The sequence below is a fragment of the Oreochromis niloticus genome, linkage group LG16 (assembly GCF_001858045.2).
Source record: "Oreochromis niloticus isolate F11D_XX linkage group LG16, O_niloticus_UMD_NMBU, whole genome shotgun sequence".
Lineage (NCBI taxonomy): Eukaryota > Metazoa > Chordata > Actinopteri > Cichliformes > Cichlidae > Oreochromis > Oreochromis niloticus.
The window spans coordinates 16084780-16104920 of record NC_031987.2 but is presented as its reverse complement, the minus strand read 5'-3'; the positions used below and the strand labels follow the sequence as shown (position 1 = coordinate 16104920).

Below are 20141 nucleotides of genomic sequence, written 5' to 3'. Positions count from 1 at the left end.
GTCTATTCATGCTCTGGGGAGCAGCGTTTTACTTACCTGCGTGGGGGGAAAAGAAGGAGATGTCGAGTGATGCCCCCCGGAGGACGGTCTGTAACAGTAGCATCTCCCAGCCTGACACTGGTGACACGGTCTCAGCTGTGTCCTTCATAAAAACTCCCAGCCTGTGCAGATTACTTTTTTTTCTTACTTCCTTTTGGCCTAATTGGTAGCAAACAAAGCCTTTGTGTGACCATTGGTCTTTACCCAGAGGGCCTCAGACCAATTATCCTGCTCAGTCACATGGCAATGAAACCTCTTTTTCAGAGCACTGGGCCGGAGACTAGATGGAGCAGTGCAAGGAGAAACCAGCACAGACGGCTACTTGTTTCCAATTGCATTGTAGTTTTCCTTTTTTATAATGATAATGGTTGAGTACTGGATTTTAAAATATATTCAACTTTTTTTGTAGCACCTCTATTCTTGCCTTTGTTGAAAACTTGACCAGATCTGTCTGACTCTGCCTCCTCAGATTTGAGCACCAATGGCCCAAAGACCTGCAGTTTTCATTTTGAGGTGCACAATGACCAGTCACCGCTTCTTCACTCAGCACAGTAAATAACATTCATCATTTCTTTGCAATGTAATCTTCCTGTGGGAATGTTAGCTAAACATTATTGCAAATCAGTCTACTCCCAGAGAAGGCGCTACCAGATGGGAGCATCCTCTCACAGCAGGAATAATACAGTGAAGTCTGAATGAGTATCTCCAGAATTTGCTGTTCAGCCTCAGAGGTGTACGTGTCATAACATTCACATTACCTCTAGAAGTCACAATAGTGAAAAAAGACCGACGTAAGCCAAGATTAGATAAAAACTTTAATATTTTTCTTTAATTTAATCATTACTAGGGAAGATTAGAGTCCTCTGATTAGAGTTTTGTGTTATGTCTGCTGAAAATTTAGTCCTGTCACTTATATTTGATGATGTGTAGATGCACACATTGTGACACACCTTCCTAGTAACAGGTTGGACCTTCTCTTCATGTGTCTTCAAGGCACAAACTCAACGAGGTTCTGGAAACAGAACAGATTTTGGACCATACTGACATGATAGCATCTGGCAGAGTGGCTGCAGATTTTTTTTAAACTACATATCATTAATTTGAATCTCCTGTTCTATCACATCCCAAAGGTGCTCTGTTGGATTGAGATCCAGTACAGAGAAATCACTCTCATGTTCAAGATGATCATAAAGAAGAAAAAAGACACAAAATCATTGTGTTTATATTTTATTCACATATGTTACATTTTGCATTAAATGTCCCAAGTCACACTTTCTGGTCAAACTCAGAAAGTTTGAGTCAGCACCTACAGTAATGTACTGTATTCTCTCCCCATTCATACAGGAAAACACACAAAAGCTTTCAGTTACAATTTACACCCATCGTTGGCTATTTGGTTGCGGTCATTAACAAAGTGGGTACAACAAAAATAAAAGAGACAGGAGAAAACACAAAAGCAGCATGCATGAATTCAAGAGGAAGTTTTTCAAGTGTTGACTTGTTCCTTAGAGATTCTGCGATGCAGCACAATGTGACCCAGCATTTCAAAACCAGACATCAGGAATATCAGCTGTGTGCTGATCACTGTAAGTAAGCATTAAAAAAAAAAGGGGGGGTCCTATTATGCCTTTTCTCTTTTTCTGTCATTTACAAATAAACTGGCTCATTGATGGACGCCAATAACAGCTAATTCCTTGAAGCTGCTCAGTTCACAACAGTTTTCCCAACTCTTGTGCCGAACTGCAGTTTTGAATGTGAGATGAGGAGGCGGAGCTTACAAGCACTAGGTTTAGTTTTTTTGGACACCAGGCAAAGGGCAGCCAATCAGAAGAAAGTGAGCTTTTAGGCTGACAGAGGCTTGAAGAGGCATTTTAAAGAAGAAGAAGAAGAAGAAGAAATGATAATAAATAAGGGGCTTTTTATGTTCTTGTGAACTGTGAAGAAGCAAAGTTTCTCTAATGAAGTCTCATTTAAAATCATGGAGCTGGAAATAAGCATAATAGGCCCCCTTAATCTTGCAGGCACGGCTGGATGAAACTTCTCTTCCAGGGAAAAAAAAAAAGATGATAATCAAAAAATGAAGTAGCTAAGACACTTAAATAATGGTGGCTTAAAGGATGTCATGCACAGTGTATAACGGATACTCAAGTCTGATAGTCTTGCAATGTTGGAATGCAACTATAAATCACAACTACATGGTGCATGATGTATAACAGATAGTTGTTAATAATAATAATAATAATAATAATGATAATAATAATAATAAATGTTCTGTACTGCAGTTTATGACCTGGCAATCAGAAGCGTAAAGGGAAAGCCTTTTTCTGATGGCACAGAAAGACGAGTGACAAGTACTGCAGTCTCCTCACAGAAGCAACACAACTCCCACCGAGTTTCATACCTCGAGAGAACACTCTGACAGAACTGATGTAGCATTTTTGCTCTTGCATGACGCTCAGGACACCAGATGCGCGGTGAGATCTCTTTGCCTTCCCTCAATGTTTAGACTTTGGGTTTATACGGGGGCGGTGATGATGAGGCTTAAGACAGCTCAGTGTCTTAAAGGTGGAGTTTTGAGTTAAACAGTGTGAAAAGGCCAATGCTATGAAAAGTGTAGTGGGTGTAATTTGGTGACCGCACACCTCCTTAACCATTAAACTGAGTTTGAGTCAACATTCCCAACCATCTACGGTAAACCCAAAACACAACCTTAGGAAAAAAACAAAAAAAAAACAAATTCTTCAAAGTTAAAATTAATTACTTGAACAATGAGCAGCAGCATTTATTTAAATATCTAAAACATATTTCAGCAAAAACAAAAAAAAACAAAAAAATTCCTGAGGATGGATTGCAACTAGACCCATAAAAGAAAGAGTCTTTGCTTGTTAGCAAAATAAACTCTAGTGTGTTGATGGGTGGACTTGTCCTGCCTCCTATCACATGTCAGCAGACAATGAGTGCACACTGCAGTAACATTGCTATACTTACCAGGAGCTTGAAACTCATGCCAGCACAGCAGAGCACATTTTGATAAATAATAGGGATATGCGTTTACATCAGAAATGGTGGTAAAAGTAATCAAACATTGCAGGGACAATCAGCAATTGATTTTTTGTTTTGTTTTTTAAACCAAATAAACTGGAGAGACTTTAAAAGCCTGATCCAAACCAATTCAGTTTGTGGGCAAATTTGTGCTTTTTTTTTTTTAATCCCCCCCCCCCCCCCCCCCCCCCTCCCTCGCTTTTTCTTTGTTGTTTTTTTACTTTTTTACTTTAATCTCACCAAATTCTGTTTTTCCCTGTAGAAAAACCACACAATAAATCACTTGAACACACACACGTGTTAAATCTTTAGGCATGACTGTACACCAAACTTCACATAAACCAAGGCTGTGGCAGAAATAGCCCTCGCTGGATGTTTGTGTTTATCACAGCAAGAGTTTCCAATTATTTTGATCAAGGCAGACACATAAGCCAGAAGGAAAACAAAATCCCTAAAAAAAGAAAAACCTAAAAAAAAAATCTTCTCCATCATGGGATGTGGTTTTTCAGTGGACTTTGGAAGATCTTAGAGTCCATTATAATGAGGCCCCCAACGCTTATTGATGTGATCAAAGGTGTGTGAAACCCACTGTTGCTCCAACACTCGATACCGCTCCTCACATAAGTAGAGAGGCTTGCCACGACTGGAAATATGCCAGAGGGGGGAAAACAAGAGTGAGAGCAGCAAGGATGGGAAAAAAAAGGGAACTACATTTAAATTCATACTAGAATCACACCAAGTGTTATGAGTGTACTTAAAGAGTTGCTCTAAAGACTCTATACTATCTATTAACAAAAAAGTGTGATGAAGACAGATGTGTACAGTTGTTGTCTTTCATGACTGGGTGTTATGCGTCTTACCGTAAATCCCGATCTTCCTCTCCGTGTGCATCAAGGTAAACAGAGCCCCACAGACAGAAACGATGTCCACGGATGATGATGATGACTGAAGCATTTATCAGTAGAAAGATGCCTGTCGCAGCGCCACAATGTTGGGAGTGCTACAAAGTGACAAGTGTGGGGGACAAAAAAAGGTTTGCTAAAAGCTGACAACTTCAACAAGCAGCTATGTCAATTCTGCATGCTGGGCCTCACTGAGAATGCTTTGAAGATGATAAAAATGGAACTATAAACCCGGGAAAACTCACCAAAACACATTCACAGATACCCTGCTGCTTGCAGCACACGCCTTTGAGACAGACGAAAGCGCCGCAAACAAGGCAGAGCGCGGGGTCTTTTGGCACCTTTTTGCAGGCAGAGCAGGCCTTTCTGTGATAGTACTGGAAGATGATATTGTAGTTGTCAGGCAGCTGCAGGAGGCGGGGCGCTGCCCACTGAGGATCATGGACCAGCAAGGTCTGAGGAGGAGAAGACAGACACCCAGCAATGAACTTGATTTTATCTCCTTACTACACTTTGACCCAAAAGAGGAGGCCACAAGACACGTGGTCAGCTAGACACACGTGAGAGGTACAACAAAGGCTAAAACTAAACTTTAAATACAGGAATCAGATGTGGCACATTAAGTTAAATTAAAATCCAAGTATTTGTTATAGAATATGTGAGTATTTTTTGATTGGCATTTTAAAAAACCTTTACTTGCTTTGCTCGACTGCACGCTGTTAAAAATGAGAAGTTCATAAACATACCAGTGACTCCTCAGCATGTATCTGAGAGAGCCCTTTGACCTCAGCGCCCCACTGCGTCACCAAGTCAAAGGTGTTGACTGGCCACTCCAGACACGAGGCACTTTGCACGGTGTTGGCAGGCTGAGGGGCGGAGGGCAAAAGCCCTAAACACACAGCCAAGGATGCAAACTCCTCTTCCTCCTGTGAGAAGCCAAACCACTTTGCCGTCAGTTAGTCTGAAAGGGCAGTTTTAACATTTAGGATGACATTTATGATGAATCGTACCAAGCAGCCGGTTAGGTTGTCTCCATACAGGTGGTGCTGCAAAAGGCAGGAGAGGCGCAGGAAGGGCAGGCAGAACTGCTGCAGGCTGAACTCGATAGACTGCGGGGACCACACACTGGAGCTCAGCTGGAGAGGGAAACAGCAGTAACACCTGATCAATAATCAGCCAACAGCTTGCTGATAATACAGTGATGTATATCTCCCCTAGAGAGATCAGTAGAGATATTAGAACACTGTCTCTCACGGTAATGGGCAATTTATTGTTAAAGAGAAAACGAAAGAGGCAGAGAGGAGAAAGAGTGTAATCCTGAAGGCAGTCACGCTCTAAGCAGTCATTTTAGTGTCTCACCATTGTTGCTTCTTCAGAGTTCACCTTGTAGACACTCTTGTCCTTCGAGAGCTCACTGATAACATGACTGAGCAGTGCTTCAAAAGACTTATCAGAATTTGCAGCGTTCTGTGGAAGAAAATAAAAATGCAGACAAACATTAAAAAGGCCAAAACTCTCCCTTTAATCGGACATAAACTTCTTGGAGGGTCAACAAACTTTGATCAGCTTTGATCTACTGGTGAACATTAACACAAATCTTCCTGTTGTTTTGATATTATTATGTCTCTCTCCATGTTTGTCGGTGTCCTGTCTCCACAAACTTAAACCTATAAGAAGGGGCTTTAGACGTTAATATCTATTGTACCATTCAGTGACGAAACATCTGAAAAGCTTTGATGAATTCAAGGAAAAACTAAAAAAAAGGTGTTGGATCTTTAAGAGTCTCCAGGAGATGGCCTAAACTGTTTTCCACACAGTGAGTAAATCAGGCTGGGAAGTTGTCCTTTCTCATGTGTACCAAGGAAGAGTTGGTTCTTGTGTAAACCAAATTGGAAATGCTCAATTTGGTTTACACAAGAAATAATCACAGAGGCATATCTGGACATCACTGTTTAATGACTGCATTGAACACTTGTGTGATCATTTCTAAGAAAGTGAAGAGCTCAAATACATTAAAAAAAGCTTCATCTTATCCAATTCAGGGTCATGGTGGGGTTGGAGGCTATCCCAGATATGATGGGACGAGAGGCATAGTACATCCTGGACATGTGTCCAGTCTAACACAGAGACAGACAGACATCCATGCTCTCTGGTTTGCTACCAAACCACTGTGCCGCACATTTAAAAAACTGTTTTAAATTAGAAATGGCTACTATTAAACCAGCATATTTCTCAATGTAAAAAAAAAAAAAAAGAGAAAAATCCCTCTACATACTTCTAGCAAATTCTCCACAGTCCTTCTGTTGTGCATACAATGTGCTGCACTATAGAATATAATGACTAACGCAGAATAATTCTTTAATATAACATCTGATAAGCAGTAGAGACATTACTGAATGTGTGTTCTGATAAAACTTCAACCGGTTTGGCTCGTATGTTATACAGAGCAAAAGCTGCGAGCATTTATCAAGCTGAAGGTGGCGGAATATAAAACAGCCACCTTATCTCGTCTGCTGTCCTTTGTCATAGATTTATAGTGGAGGAATTTCAAGTCTACCGATTTCCTTCCTTAAGGCTGTGATATTTCTTCATGCTGCATCTTTTAAAAAAATAAAAAATAAATTTGATTTAATTACAATAGCGTAGCTGCTGTTCTCGTTGTGGATTTAAAAATGGGAGCCCATGAATGCCCTCGCTCCACTGCTCATGACTGTGTAGGGGGAAGATACAAATCCATACTTCAATTATGGATGACAACACCCCAAAGAGGAGGGTTTCAGCTATTCGTCTTTTGACATTCAAGCCAGCCACTCACTAATACAATGGTAATAGACTGAAGACAGATTGTCAATTAATGCAGCACTCTCCAGCAACACCGCTTTTCCAGATAATGAAGATTGATACTGTCGATTGTGGAATTCACATAATTGAAACTGCAGGGCCTAAAACAACTAAACAGCGACTCACACGCAATGATTTACAGTGCTGGAAGCTGGTGCTCGCAAACAATCAGGATTCTAGTTGTTCAACAAGTAGGAGATGTCATTTGGACCCAATGATAGTGTTAAGCCTCGGAAGACCACAAAACAGTGACAACAGTTTCAGCAGCACTTTAAGGTTTGTGAAGTCATTAGTGCTCGTCATTATCTCTGCGATACGACCATCTTTTTGTGGCCTCAAGTCTGACATAATTACTGCTGATTCACCGACTAGAGAGGAGGAGGCAAACTGCACGAGAGGCAAAGGAGAAAGGAAAAAAAAACAAAGCAAATAAAGAAATTCAAGTAAAAGGCCAAAAATAAACACAATGCCAGAGAATAAATATCAATACAAAATAAGAAATGGGCAGTGTACTGCATCACTAGCAGAAAGGTCACAAACTCAAGTAGTTCTGTCTCCTCCTGCAGCCACCACGCTGCGCGAAGGAGAGGGGGGAATAGAAAAGTACAACGACACTAATGCGATTTCATTTTTACCTTCTTGAGTGCTCCAGATGTGCTCCAGGCCTGCCTTTCCTCTGAGCTGAACTTTGTTGACAGTGCAGCCAGAGCCTGAGTGAACTGCAGGTTGTACAACATCTTCACCACACAGGTAAAGTGCTCTACAAAAAAGAAAAAAAGACAAAAGGTGACACTGTGAGCATTGTGCCACTTTGAATTCATGAAGATCTTCTCTCGTCAAACACGCTCGCTGGAGGAGGACGGCTGTTCACAGGGGCATTGTGTTGCAAAGTAATTAGTAGAGTGTATCAGCTGGAAAATGTAGCCTGAAAGGTATTTAACTTGGTGACTGAAAAGAGCAACAAAGAGTGCAATTTGTTTTCTGCAGAAAAAGGGCTTGCTGGCAGCTTCTGTCCTGGTCACTGTAACAAGTGTCACTACACACAATTATGCATAGGATTTTAAAAACTGGGCTTTTCCCATTATAGGAATCACATGCAGAGGACCTCTCGGAGACAGAAAATTTCTCGCTCTTTCCATTTCCCATAAAGGAATCCATCTGAAAACGCATGTGCATGTTAATTCACGAGCATCTCTCATCACGCTAAAATTTAAATTTATATTCTCCATCTTCCAGAACATTGTAATAATCATTATATATCTTCAGTTCTCAGTGGTGTGCCATGTGCTACTAAGCGGCACCATCTTGAGACTAATATGGCAATCCTTAAAACAAAAATATATCTAACATATATCCAATTAACTAAAATGCAGCTGTTTCCATTTATGAGCTATTCCTTCTGCTAAATCTGCTTTGTTCATGTTCCAAAACTCACTAATGTTTCCTGCTACACGTCAAGCTAACACGACCATTAATCAGTCCTCCACTCAGGTCTCCAAGGTGGCTCTTCACAGTTTAGAAGTAAGATGGGGCAGATGCACCGACAAGCCAGAAATGAAGGGCACCACAAAGGAGGTGAGAGCACTCCCATCGTCAGGGTCACGTCTTCCCGATCTCCCACACACACAGCCAAAGCAGCAACAGGCCAGATAAGACACGCAAAATGTTTCTCATTTTCTCCTCAGCCTGGATTACGACTGATAATGGGGCTGCCCTTGTGGAGCATCCACTGAGAAAGCCCCTGCTGTCTTGTAGTGCCATGATGCAGAGAGAGTTACTGTACCTTTACGCAGAGGCTGGGGCATCGTTAGCACAAAGATAATCAGGAGCGACGGGACGTCTCGAAACAGCATGGGTACCTCAGGCCTCTCTTCATCAAAGGAACTGGGGGAAAAAAAAAAAAAAAAAAAGCTTAAGTTTAACCTCAAGTCAAATATCTGGGAAACCCTGGAAAGCACATACTGGACAAAGCACAAGTATCCCTTCATCAAATTAAAAAGAAATGCCAAGTTTATGCAAACAGCTTGTTTGCATGTCACTTCTTGTTGATTGACATTTGTGTATAGCTACCCGTATATACAGGGCAGCTGGACTCATTTAAATGATAAAGCTGATGTCAAAATTGTTGGTTTTACTATTAGAAGTGGAGAAGTATGCTTACAGAGGTTTCTAAGCTTGACAGCGAAATATAGTTCAAGACCAACCTGTGGCAGAAATATCATGCAAATTTTAGACCTTCTCTGCCTGTAAACATCCTGCCATATTTTAATAAAGTAATAAGGAACATCTCTGTGTAAGTCACCTATGTCTGACTTGCAAAAAGCCATCTATATAAGCAGGTAGATAAGCGAAGCAATGCTATTTTTTGAATATGTGGAAAGGGCTTTAAAAGGTATGAGAACAAAGGTCCTGCTGTGTAAATGTGCTGAATTAATACAAGGCTTGAAAAGGCGTTCCTTGTATCTTTAATGCAACCTTAGTTACATATTCAATTTGTGTGCCATGACATCTCCATTTAAATATCTTTTGTTCTGTTGACAATTTAGTGAGGTCCCCATCTCCGCTCTACCCTTGAAAAGCCTTGAGGGTTTTGCACTAGAGGAACTGCACTTAAAGAATAATACCTTCCATTACCAAACCACTCGCCCGTTAATTCCTTTGTGCACTTGAAGAAAGCCTTAGAAAAGAGAGCTTTCAACCTTCCGTCCCTTCGAACAAATTTCACTGGAATACTCTTGTTTCTATCATAAATAATAAGGTGAGAGAAATGTTTTGCATCTATGTAGAAACATCTCTCTCTGCCCTATTTAACCAGACTATATCAGGTTTACTGCCTAAGGGTGTCAATGACACTGCTCCTTCCAAAACCCTAACAAAGTATTTTTAAACGGCAAATGGGTCCACTGAGAGTGCTGTATGGCTGCGAGCACTTAAACAGTAACAGGTGTAAAAGCTGTCTTACAACACTAACAGGGAGGAAAGGTTGCAAAGACTTGTACTGTATTGTTTAATGCTTAAAAGCACTTTTTAAAAATTTATTTATTTTTACACCATGCAAGAAAATTCACATTTTTAAGATGTTCAAATGTAAAGTAGTGCTCAAGGCAGAGAAAGACGTGCGTGAATAGTGCAAAGCTAGGTGGAGAGCTGAAAGGCGAGGCGCGCTGCTGGTGTGATGGCGTTGTCTCTCAGTACAGTGAATTCGAAAGGGTCGTTTCACTCTCTGTGGAGTGCCAGGTAATTTGCTAGATGTACCAATTATTGGTATCTATGGAAACCAAGCATGGTCCCTTTTCTGTTTTTAGCGCCTCTTTGTGTGGAGGAAAAGCGGCTGGGGGCAGGAGGAAATGGTGGCGTTTAGAGAGAGGACAAAGTGGCACTCTGATTGCATGTTTATGTCGATGGGTGGGGGCAGAGCTGTGTGAGAACCAGTAAAGCCTAGAAGGTATGAGCAACATATGAAAAGATTTATAGATTTACTATTAGCAGTGGCACTTAAGGCTTTACGTCACTCACTCTGCCTCTTTAATTTGTACAATCTGAGTCAACTTCGTCCAGGGGTTGTAGGCTGAATCGATGCTGTACAGACGCATGTGCATGGCCAACACGTGAAACAGCTGATCTGAAAGAGGGAAAGACAAAACACACCATTATTATGAGGTTCATCTCTGTGTCTATTATCACGGCAGCGTTTAACGTAGATCAAACGATGAAAGCACTTGACTCGGGCTGACTGTAGGCTAATGCTCTGCTCAGATAAAACCAGGCCAGGCCAGATGGACTCACTCTATTTCGATAGCCTTGAGCAAACTCTTCAGTTGGGCTGCACCTGTTCGTTGTGAAACTAATGGAACATGAAGACAAACCTCCTGTGCATACAGTTTTGCATGTTTATACGCATGCTTTTAATAGCAGGACACCTCAGAGCCTCAACTGTCTTTGTCTGGACTCATTTCGAGTGCCAAAATTTATGGCGAGACACAAAAAGCAGGAAACTGTCCGACTATTTAGAATTTAGTTAGAATGTTTCAAAGTACAGTACTGGCACAAATTAATCAGGCTTTCTTAAATCTAACCTCAACCTCAAAATTAAAACTAAGAGAATCAGATGTAAATGATGCTAGTTCCAATAAACCACCAAGTTTTATATAGTCTCACTGTGAGGTACAGACATATATGCAACACCTTTCTGTTTAACATTTCTAATGACCAACATGAATCTTGTTGGATTCTGGCTGACAATGAATTATCATGCTGTAATGCAGCAAAGTGCTTCAAATAATCACCACTGCAAATTTGACTTTTGTGCGTGCCACCTATACTTGGAGCAACACTGCCCCCCGCAGGTAAAAAACAGGCACAGCATAAAAGAAGCAAAGTCTTTCAGCCCTCAATTGAATCCCATTTGTCTTCACTAGAGCCCATTTCCTCTCATCCCTCACCACCACTCACCTCTAAACCAGGAATTAACCCGGCAGAGGAAAGAAATGGAGGAGAGATGTCTCCAATGATGATTGTTGTTTGTTATGCTAGATCACAGAAATTAAAATCCCATATACTCATGTATTTAAAACTGCGGTGCTCCATCAGCTAATTGCTGTACTCTTTTAGTCTTCTTGTCTCTCACTGCTAACCCTTTATTCAATCTGATCAACCCTACTTCCCACCTTCATTTTGATTTCCCCCGTTTTCCGTGAATGATAATTAGTACTGACTTTTGGCTTTAAAGCCAGAGTACCCGGAGAGAACTGGGATGCTGAAATGGATAAGCAGTTAAGGAGATGGGCAGACGGATGGACAGCGGGTAAACCCTTAAAACTAAAGCCGGAAACCAAAGCAGCTAAAATCCAGTCAGACATGTGATTTATTAAACCATAACCACGTTTTGAAAAAGATCTTTAAAACCGTCAGCACAGACTTTCACTGAGGGAACTGCTGTATACTCACATCTCACTGCACAGTGGTCTTTATGTAAAAAAATTATTAAAAAAACCCATCACATCAGCCACACACAATCAAAGAACACAAATATCGCTGCTGACACTCACCGTGTACTAGAAGACCAACAACTGAGGTCAGCACGATTCGCCTTTAATGTCGCTGCACAGTAGGAGTCATGTAGTCCCCGAGATTAATTCAAATGTTTGCAGTTTAATAAACCCAGAACTGATGCCACTTTCAAGCCTGGACTTTGTAGATTTTATTTAGCTCACCTCAGGGGAATTGAAGAGTGCTTGCTTCTGTGGTCAATCGTATCCTCGTCATTTGAAAAGACCAAACACCTACTGGGAAACAAGCTTAGGAAACCCCCCATGGGCTCTCACAGTTAGCCAACGTCGGCTGTTTTCCCTTTAAATCCATTTCCCTAAGAAGAATGAGCACTAATGTACTGCAACTGAGTAAATTTGGCTGTCAGCATGGCTACATGGTTAATGTAGCTCAAAAATGGCAAACCTCTGGTGTGAAATCTCTTTTCAGCCACTCAGGGATGACAGGCAATTTCACTGCAGCAGCCGCAACTTTGACAGAACAATTAAACAAATGGAGAATGGCGTGTAGGCTACGCGGCAACCTAAACTCTCTCCAGACTCACCATTCACACTTCCTATTGCAATAATCCATCCTTTATTCGTTTATATTTTACAACTGATTACATCTGAGATTAATTTATTTTCTAAGAACTGATAATTCAATGCAATGTTCTGATTTTCCTTTGAGATTCAGTTAAGATCACAGTTTTCCTCCTGCCCTAGACATATGCCCTTGTCAGCTGTGACACAATCAACCAAGTCAGCACTTGACCCACTTGTCAGCTTCATTTACCCCGACTGCTACAACTGCTCACCTGGGACACCATCTATCCTTTCCTGCCATTTCTAATCGACCCTTTGTTGTTGGGTTGGGGGTTTTTTTTCTCAGCAACAGAAGTCAAATCCAAGAATGGGTTTGACTGCAAGTCAGACAATTTATTACATACCAGCTGATGGAGAATAGGATACATCCACCTGTAGTAACACATGTCACTGTAACTGATCTTAAACCTCAGAACTCATTTCAGAAGCTGTTATTGCGCCACCAAAGATTTACATTTTATTCTATTCCTGCACCAACTTTGTCTTACACTGTAAACAGGACATATGAGACAATTTTCCAAAAACTACATTAAGCTCATCAACTGATTTTCGTTACAGGGGGTTTAAAAGAAAAAAAAGAAAAAAGAAAAATCTGTAAAAATAACTGCATTCCTAAACAGTTAATACAACACTTTTCTGAAACCCATTAAGTTAAAGGTGAATGTGTGCACATCAATCTGATTTTTAGTCTGCTTTAAACAGCATTTGATATGATATTGTAGTTTGTATCATGGTTTCTGTGTCAGTTTCAGAAATAAAACTATACGTGATCATTACTGGGGAAAATTAACTGTTAACATAGACATATAGGCTAAATCTGATAATAAAAACGTGATGAAGCATTCAACTACGTAAAAAAATAATGTATACTGTTCCTTGAAATACAGCCATTATCGTTTGTTGTATTGGCCTTGGTTCACCCTGGAGTAGTCTGCTTTCAGTGATAGGGGGGTTTTTGCTATCAAGTGTGTGTAATAAAAAATCCCCTTAACTGAGAACTTTTGGTTAGACTGTGGTTTTAACTTTCATGTCATGCTTTAGAGGAGATTCAACCGGCCTGGGGACCATTTTTGAACACTTTGGGAGCCTCAGATCTAACAGAAATACTTGTTTGTTGTGACCCATGTCATTTTGGCTTCATTCTATCCTTTTAATTGATTTGATTTTGAACTTTTTTGATGTTGTGGCCCTTTTTTCTGAGAAAATTGTTTTTTATAAACACACGTCTTGCTGTATGTTTGATAGGAGACACAGATAGTTAATATTAAAATAAATCAAGATATTTTTGGGGGGGCAAAGAGAAGAATTGTTCATTTGAATTTCGTTATATTGTAATTCTTTTAACGTTTAAAAGAGGCAGTAGCATCAAGCCACAAGTGTCACACGTAGTATGGAATATAGGACCCAATACAATGTGTCGAAAATTAATTAAAATATAAAAAAAGGAGCAAGTGAGGGAGAAGCTACTCACTGAGACATGAGCGCTTGGCAGCTGCACTGGCTCCTCCAGAACACAAGTTTCCTCCTCGATGCACAAGTTCCAACTCCAGGTTTGTCCTGAGGTGACAGAGACATGAGCATTAGATACATACACAAACATACATATACATCTCTCCTGAATATATTCAGGTGAAAGTCTAAGATTAAAAATCTCCTTTTAAACAGTGACTGAACCAAGTTGGCAGCAGACATAAAGGTACTATACTGTATACATATACCAGAGCTAAAGCAGATTTCTTCAGTGTTAAGACTCAATTAAAAATATTTTTTCATATCACAGTTTTTTTTAACCCTTTTTAACCATATATAATAAACAAAAATCAAAATATTTTAACACTAAAATATAATTATTAATATGAATTTTCAAATTTTCTGCTTTTACAAAATTAAAAAGCTGAAAAAAATAAATGATAATTTTCTTGGTTAAGATGCCAAATTACAGTTATTAACTTGTATTCCTGAAGAGACAGACAAAACAATTTTTGCATTAGTGCTTGAATGTTATGCTTGATTAATTGCTGACTTCTCGGAGAAGTCCAGCGTGCCGACTCAAATTTGAGGATAAAAACATAAATTCAAATGTTTTAGTTTTAAACAAGTTTTAGTTTTAAACAAGTTTTTGCATCAATACAATAGAATAGGTTTCCAGGCTCGTCTACACAGCTGGCTCTGTTCTTCGAGCAGCAGCATCAACAGCATCATAGCTTACATGGATCATCCATTCAAGAATCTTTTACTTTTGACCTAGCAAACTTATTTCACGCAAAATACATGTTTATTAATTGGTGTTAATACTGCCCAATTCATGTATAAACTGAGACATTTGCCACTTAAGAAGAAAAAAAAAAAGCCATCTTCCTTACAGGACAACAGCAGAGAGCACGGATGTCTGTGAGGAAAGGGGTGTGTGTGTATTGACATAAATGGCTGAGGATCAACACATTCAGCTTTTGGTTACATAGCCTGGCTCTTTTACCAATTTGATTAGGAAGATGAAGGATGCTGCCTAGTCAAGCCATTTGCTATTTAATGCGCCTGTTTTGCAGCAGCAATTCCATATCAGAATAAGTGACAGCTTTCCAAGACTGATTTTGCACAAGCTAAACCATTAGCATAAAAGCCTTTCCGACTACAGTTCGTGCATAATCCCCAATACGCATTTCTCATGCATATCGACACATTTTTCCTTCTGAATTTTAATTCATGCTATTTCACACAGAGAACTAAAACACTGAAAAAAAAATAGGTAAAAAGTACATAGATGGTAAAAACAGATAGGCATCGCTAAAATAAGACTGATCTGGGTGTGTTTTCAGCCTACCACTGGCCATTTCTTCCTGTGGGCCAATGAGGAGGGGGGCAAATCCTCGGGTTTCCTGGGAGAAAAAGCAATTTCACATAGATAATGCAGCCACGGTGAAGCTCCATCTGGCTTTTGCTGATAAGAGCACCCCTGTGACAGAGGAATTTTCCACTCCTCAGGCAATTTGCGCTGTTCATTGAACTTCAGAGAGCCAACAGGCACCCAGACACACTCAAGGGATCATTCTGTTCAGGGCGGAGGGCGGAGGGCTGAGGGAACCACAGCATTGGGTGGGCAAAAGGCCTCGGTGGTTACGCTTCAAAAAGGGCAAAGTTTTTGGAATGGGAGTGGGGTGGAGTCAGAGACCCCAAGGTGAACTGGAGGGCAGTCATTTCTCTTACCTGTGACCAGTCTGCTGAGAACATACAAAAAAACCCAGAGAAAGGACTGTGTAATTTTAACTTTTCAGCCATTCCAGTATATTTTGTGGCTAACGGTTGATGCAATTAATACTGCACACTGCTAGTTAATCCCAAGACAAGCAGAAAAGAGACTGTGACTTGGCGAGCTTCCATAACTTGGCGAGAAGAAACACCTGAAAGATGGATTCAGAAAGTGTGTAATCACTGTATCCTCAATCAGACATAATCGGTAGGAAGGGAGTAAGAGTGAGTATTATTTTACTGCAGACTATCGTGACAAAGCTGCTTATACTGGTCTGGAAAACACTTAAGACCAACTATGAGAAGCAAAAAGAGAAACGACTCAAAGTAACTGTGCATTTCGGTCCAAATTTTTGCTGTGCAACTTATAAACTCCAGTACTGAATTTCAGTATCAGTTACTCAGCAGGCTTTCAGGAGTAAAAAACTAGAGAAGACTTTGTTCACACTAAAGAGAGGATTCTACTGTCTGTTTGCATGAAGGATCATTGCTATTCAAGTTGAAGATCTGACATTAACTGACAAAAGAAAGAGCAGAAAGGTGTCTGTAGCGCTGCAGCCAACAGTCAGCGGAGTGTTCAAGTGTGTAAAACTGTGTGAGTTTGTGGAGAAAGAGGAGCTCCATGAAGGAATGCAGTGAATCAAAAAGAATCCATAAAGGCTAGAAGGACACCAAATATACCTTTAAAAAAAAAAAAAAAAAAATGTATTCAGGGTGCCAAGTATTCCTCTATATAGGGAAAAACTGCTCAGCGATTGAAGGGTTCTCACAAAGCTCCTTACACTCAAGTGCAATCTGCCATAAGGTAAAAGGTCTGTTTGATGTAGACAAAAGGGTTCAGAAGAATTCTGTTTATTAATGTCCCACAGAACAAAAACGTAACAAGACACAATCACAGTCACTTGTAAACTGAATACTCTCGTGACCCCCTGCAGCATCCTTCAAGGCTGGAAAGCAGGTTACAGAGACTACTAGTTCACAAACAACAGAAGTTAAGCTAATGCTTCTGATCTGAATGAAAGTGGGCTGTATCATTTTCCACAAAAAAGCAACTAGTTTAACAGATTATCATCTTATCCCTTCCACAGCTCCAAGCCCCTATTTCCCCTAATTTCTGAATTTATTAGTCACATTTGACCTTTCCCTGTATTTTCGCTCTGAATGTTTCCAAAAATGGAGGTTTTTCCAATGCACAGTCACAGAGGAGTTATTAATGTTAAAATCCTGGAAAATAAGTAGTGTTAAATTTTAAATCCCACTATAACTTGGTTCTTACCTTGCCACTGAATACATGAAGAGGAAATCATTGTCAGGGGAGCCAGGGTTCCTGCCATAGTCCATGTACTTCTTCTGGGTGGTGTTCTTGATGTCTTTGATTACTAACTCCATCTCTTTACTCAAATTAGACTCCGTCTGGAGATTAAGAACAAAAAAAGCAAAGTTAAGTCAAAGTACTGATTAGCCTAAAGCAGTGGTTACAAACTCATTTTGCATCATGAGCCACATACAGCTGAAAATGTCTGGTGCATGGGTCACGTGCAAACAGAAAGTTGAAAAAGACTATAAAACACTGGCATTTTTTAGAGTAAAATGGCATCAGTCTAGCTTAAGCAAAAAAAGGAGAGAACAGTCTCTATGAAAAAGAACCGCCCTGTTTCAATCCCCATCAATGCTACAATCAAAAGTACTGTTTTCAGTCATTAATATCACTGCCAATGTGGTCACTGGCCAAATGCAGAGTACAGATTTAAAGACATGCTGTCTGGTTTAATCATCAAACTTACTGGGAACAGGCCAGGTTTCTCCTGAAGTTCTTCCACCTCTTTTACGAGCACAGACGTCTTCTTGTTTGTGGGTGTGTGCCAGGTACCGGCTTCTGTGCCCCTCCCAGGGCGACAGGGGAGGACACTATTGGCAAACTGTCGACACAGCGGGCATGTAAACTCACCCTTGTCAACGGAGAAACCCTGGAGGACCTGGTCATTCTGCGAGTGGGAAAAAACACAAAACATCAAATGTGACCTACAGTATGCAATCTAAACTCAAAAGTTAAGAGCATTTTCAGCTGAAAGGTCTAAACATATAAGGCTCTAGCACCAAACATCATCATATATTTTTAATTTCTAATTATACATGGTTCCAAAAAAAAAAAAAAAAAAAAAAATCAGACAAATAGGAAACAGAGACTCTTGATATTTAAACATGAGTAATGGTCTGAATGATTAATCAACTGACATAGTTGACCAACAAAGCAATAAAGCAAACAATTATTCCATGAGGTCAGGCTTATCCTCACCCTCAGAGACTCCATGTAGGACTTATGGCAATCTATATGCAAAGTGTGTCCACAGGTCTGGACATAGACGCCACCATCCCAACCTATTGACACTGACTGCAGACAAGAACTCTGCAGAATTCATAAGAGAAAAAAAAACATCCATTAGAGTATGCAAATACATCTTCAGGCTCCTGTCTTTCAGGAACATTTATTTTATTTTAAGGTGCTGAGAAACAAATCTCTAACAAACTGAATAAAACAAATGTAATTAGGTTTGCGTTACTTAGTTTTATAAAGCAATTAGTCAGCTTTGGATTTATTATATTCAATAGTCAGAATGATCACTGTTTAGAGAATAATACACATAATGTCACAGAGGCATTTTAGACAAATTTAAGCTTACAGCTTCAACACCTAAGAACAGGTGTAGATTCTCACTTTAGTGACATACATTTAAAATAGATCTCAGTAAGAGGCTATTTTACAAAGACAAATCCATATCCACAATAGTGATCTGGGATTTTTTAATCTTCTGTTTATAGGCATCAGTATTTTCTGTGAATCACGTACATCTTTGAAGAACCGTTGCATGAGTGTGAGCCTGACATCATTAGCCGCGCCGCACGTGTCTGCTGGGTAAACGTGCTCCTCGTCGCTCGTCGGCAGATTTTTAGGCTCCGTGCTTTTGCAGCGATGCCCGAGCACTACAACAAAGAAACAACTGTCAGCCACAATGATTTTAAGTTAATATGACGAACATTTCATGAACAAGACATGGCATGTAGGATGGGATGTTCCACTGAGAAAAGTTGCACTCTGTGGCAGTGGGCAGGCAATATCCAGGCTGCTAACTGGGATTATACACAATAATTTGTCAATTATTTTTCAAACCAATAAATTATTATTTAGACTTTTACATTTAAGAGTTAGATTTCTGAAAATATATTAAAATTAAGCGGAAATACAGATTTTTTTTTTCAACTTAAAGTTTGATGGTGTCCAGTCACTGAAGACAGTAATGATATAGGTGATCCACTGATGGTCACTGACAGCAAATTTAGTTTCAAGGTCAGGAGCTTCTAAACCATTTACAACATGACAAATGTTATCATCTAACATGGTTTTACTGGGATAAGTCTTCCTTCCTCACTTTCACCTAAATGATAAACACACCAGTTATGGCAGATCAAAGGTGCCAAGTGATTTAGTTTTTAAAGGTCAGATAGTCAGCAGAGACTGCTTTTTAAACTTGCAGTGTAGAGATAAAAAGGTGAACAAGTGCTTTCCATTCATTTGAGCTTTTCATGTTGGAAGATGAAATTGCTGGCAAATGAATTACCTGAAGAGGCTTGGAGGAGAACTACTAGGCCAGTGGGTCGGTCCTCAGTGGAAGGTCCACTCTGGCCACAGATGACGCAGTCATAAAGGATCTCGGACTCCATCACTTCAGATGCTCCTAAGTCCATGGCTGCTTCTATGTCAGGGGATTCTGCCACAATAAAGACAAAAAAATTGGTTACAAATATTTCATGCAAAATTTAACGTAACAGTGTTGAAAAAAAGTATATTGATTAAAAAAAATACAAATACACAAATTGAAACACACAATGACTAAAAGCTGGAAAAAGGAATTCTGGGAACATTCAGAATACAAAAAAACAAAACAAAACAACATAACATCAAAAGCACTTGGAGGTAATGATGCCTGAAAGGTTTCTCTTTGCATAGACCAGAAATCAAATCAACAGTTTAATAGTTTAATAAAGCGAGGTCACTGCAAGCCACTCAGGTAGAAAAAAAACTCTATTAAGCAACATTACTCTTCCAGTAAAGAGTAAAAAAATTCACTTCCTAGTACTGGAATGTAAAACAACAAGAACTCAGAAAGGAAACAGGGTGATAAAATTTGTACACTGGGCTCCAAAAAAAAAAAAAAAAAAAAAAAAAAAAAAATATCGAACCACATTTAAAAATACTGGCAACCACCAGTGCTACCCCTCAGCCTCCCAGTAGATATACCTATGGTATTGATTTCAAAATCCTACGTCATCTTGTTCTCAAGTTATCGTATTCACAAGATTTTCAGAAAACTTACTCTGACCTTGAGGCCGAGCTAACTGAGATTTGAACTATGTTGCCTCATTCTCGAGTTATCACATA

At 39.8% G+C, this 20141-nt stretch overlaps 2 protein-coding genes across 5 annotated transcripts in view; both read right to left on the bottom strand.

Moving 5' to 3' along the window:
- myo3b (myosin IIIB) overlaps window positions 1-285 on the bottom strand; it is a 70727-nt gene extending 70442 nt beyond the window's left edge. For 2 of the 3 annotated variants that reach the window (XM_019352509.2, XM_019352510.2), the window contains exon 1: window positions 37-285. In XM_019352509.2, coding sequence (XP_019208054.1) covers window positions 37-148 — 112 coding nt within the window. In that variant the 5' untranslated portion in view covers window positions 149-285. The remainder of the gene's footprint in view (window positions 1-36) is intronic. The other variant, XM_003447383.5, reaches the window with a different exon arrangement.
- A 2979-nt stretch (window positions 286-3264) lies between these two features.
- ubr3 (ubiquitin protein ligase E3 component n-recognin 3) overlaps window positions 3265-20141 on the bottom strand; it is a 43066-nt gene continuing 26189 nt past the window's right edge. For both annotated transcript variants that reach the window (XM_005452940.4, XM_005452941.4), the window contains 15 exons: window positions 19321-19470; window positions 18552-18685; window positions 18000-18110; window positions 17488-17688; window positions 16980-17116; window positions 13929-14014; window positions 10341-10446; window positions 8608-8708; window positions 7460-7584; window positions 5343-5450; window positions 4994-5119; window positions 4730-4909; window positions 4229-4438; window positions 3942-4081; window positions 3265-3724 (listed from right to left, as the gene is read on the bottom strand). In XM_005452940.4, coding sequence (XP_005452997.1) covers window positions 3607-3724; window positions 3942-4081; window positions 4229-4438; window positions 4730-4909; window positions 4994-5119; window positions 5343-5450; window positions 7460-7584; window positions 8608-8708; window positions 10341-10446; window positions 13929-14014; window positions 16980-17116; window positions 17488-17688; window positions 18000-18110; window positions 18552-18685; window positions 19321-19470 — 2033 coding nt within the window. In that variant the 3' untranslated portion in view covers window positions 3265-3606. The remainder of the gene's footprint in view (window positions 3725-3941; window positions 4082-4228; window positions 4439-4729; window positions 4910-4993; window positions 5120-5342; window positions 5451-7459; window positions 7585-8607; window positions 8709-10340; window positions 10447-13928; window positions 14015-16979; window positions 17117-17487; window positions 17689-17999; window positions 18111-18551; window positions 18686-19320; window positions 19471-20141) is intronic.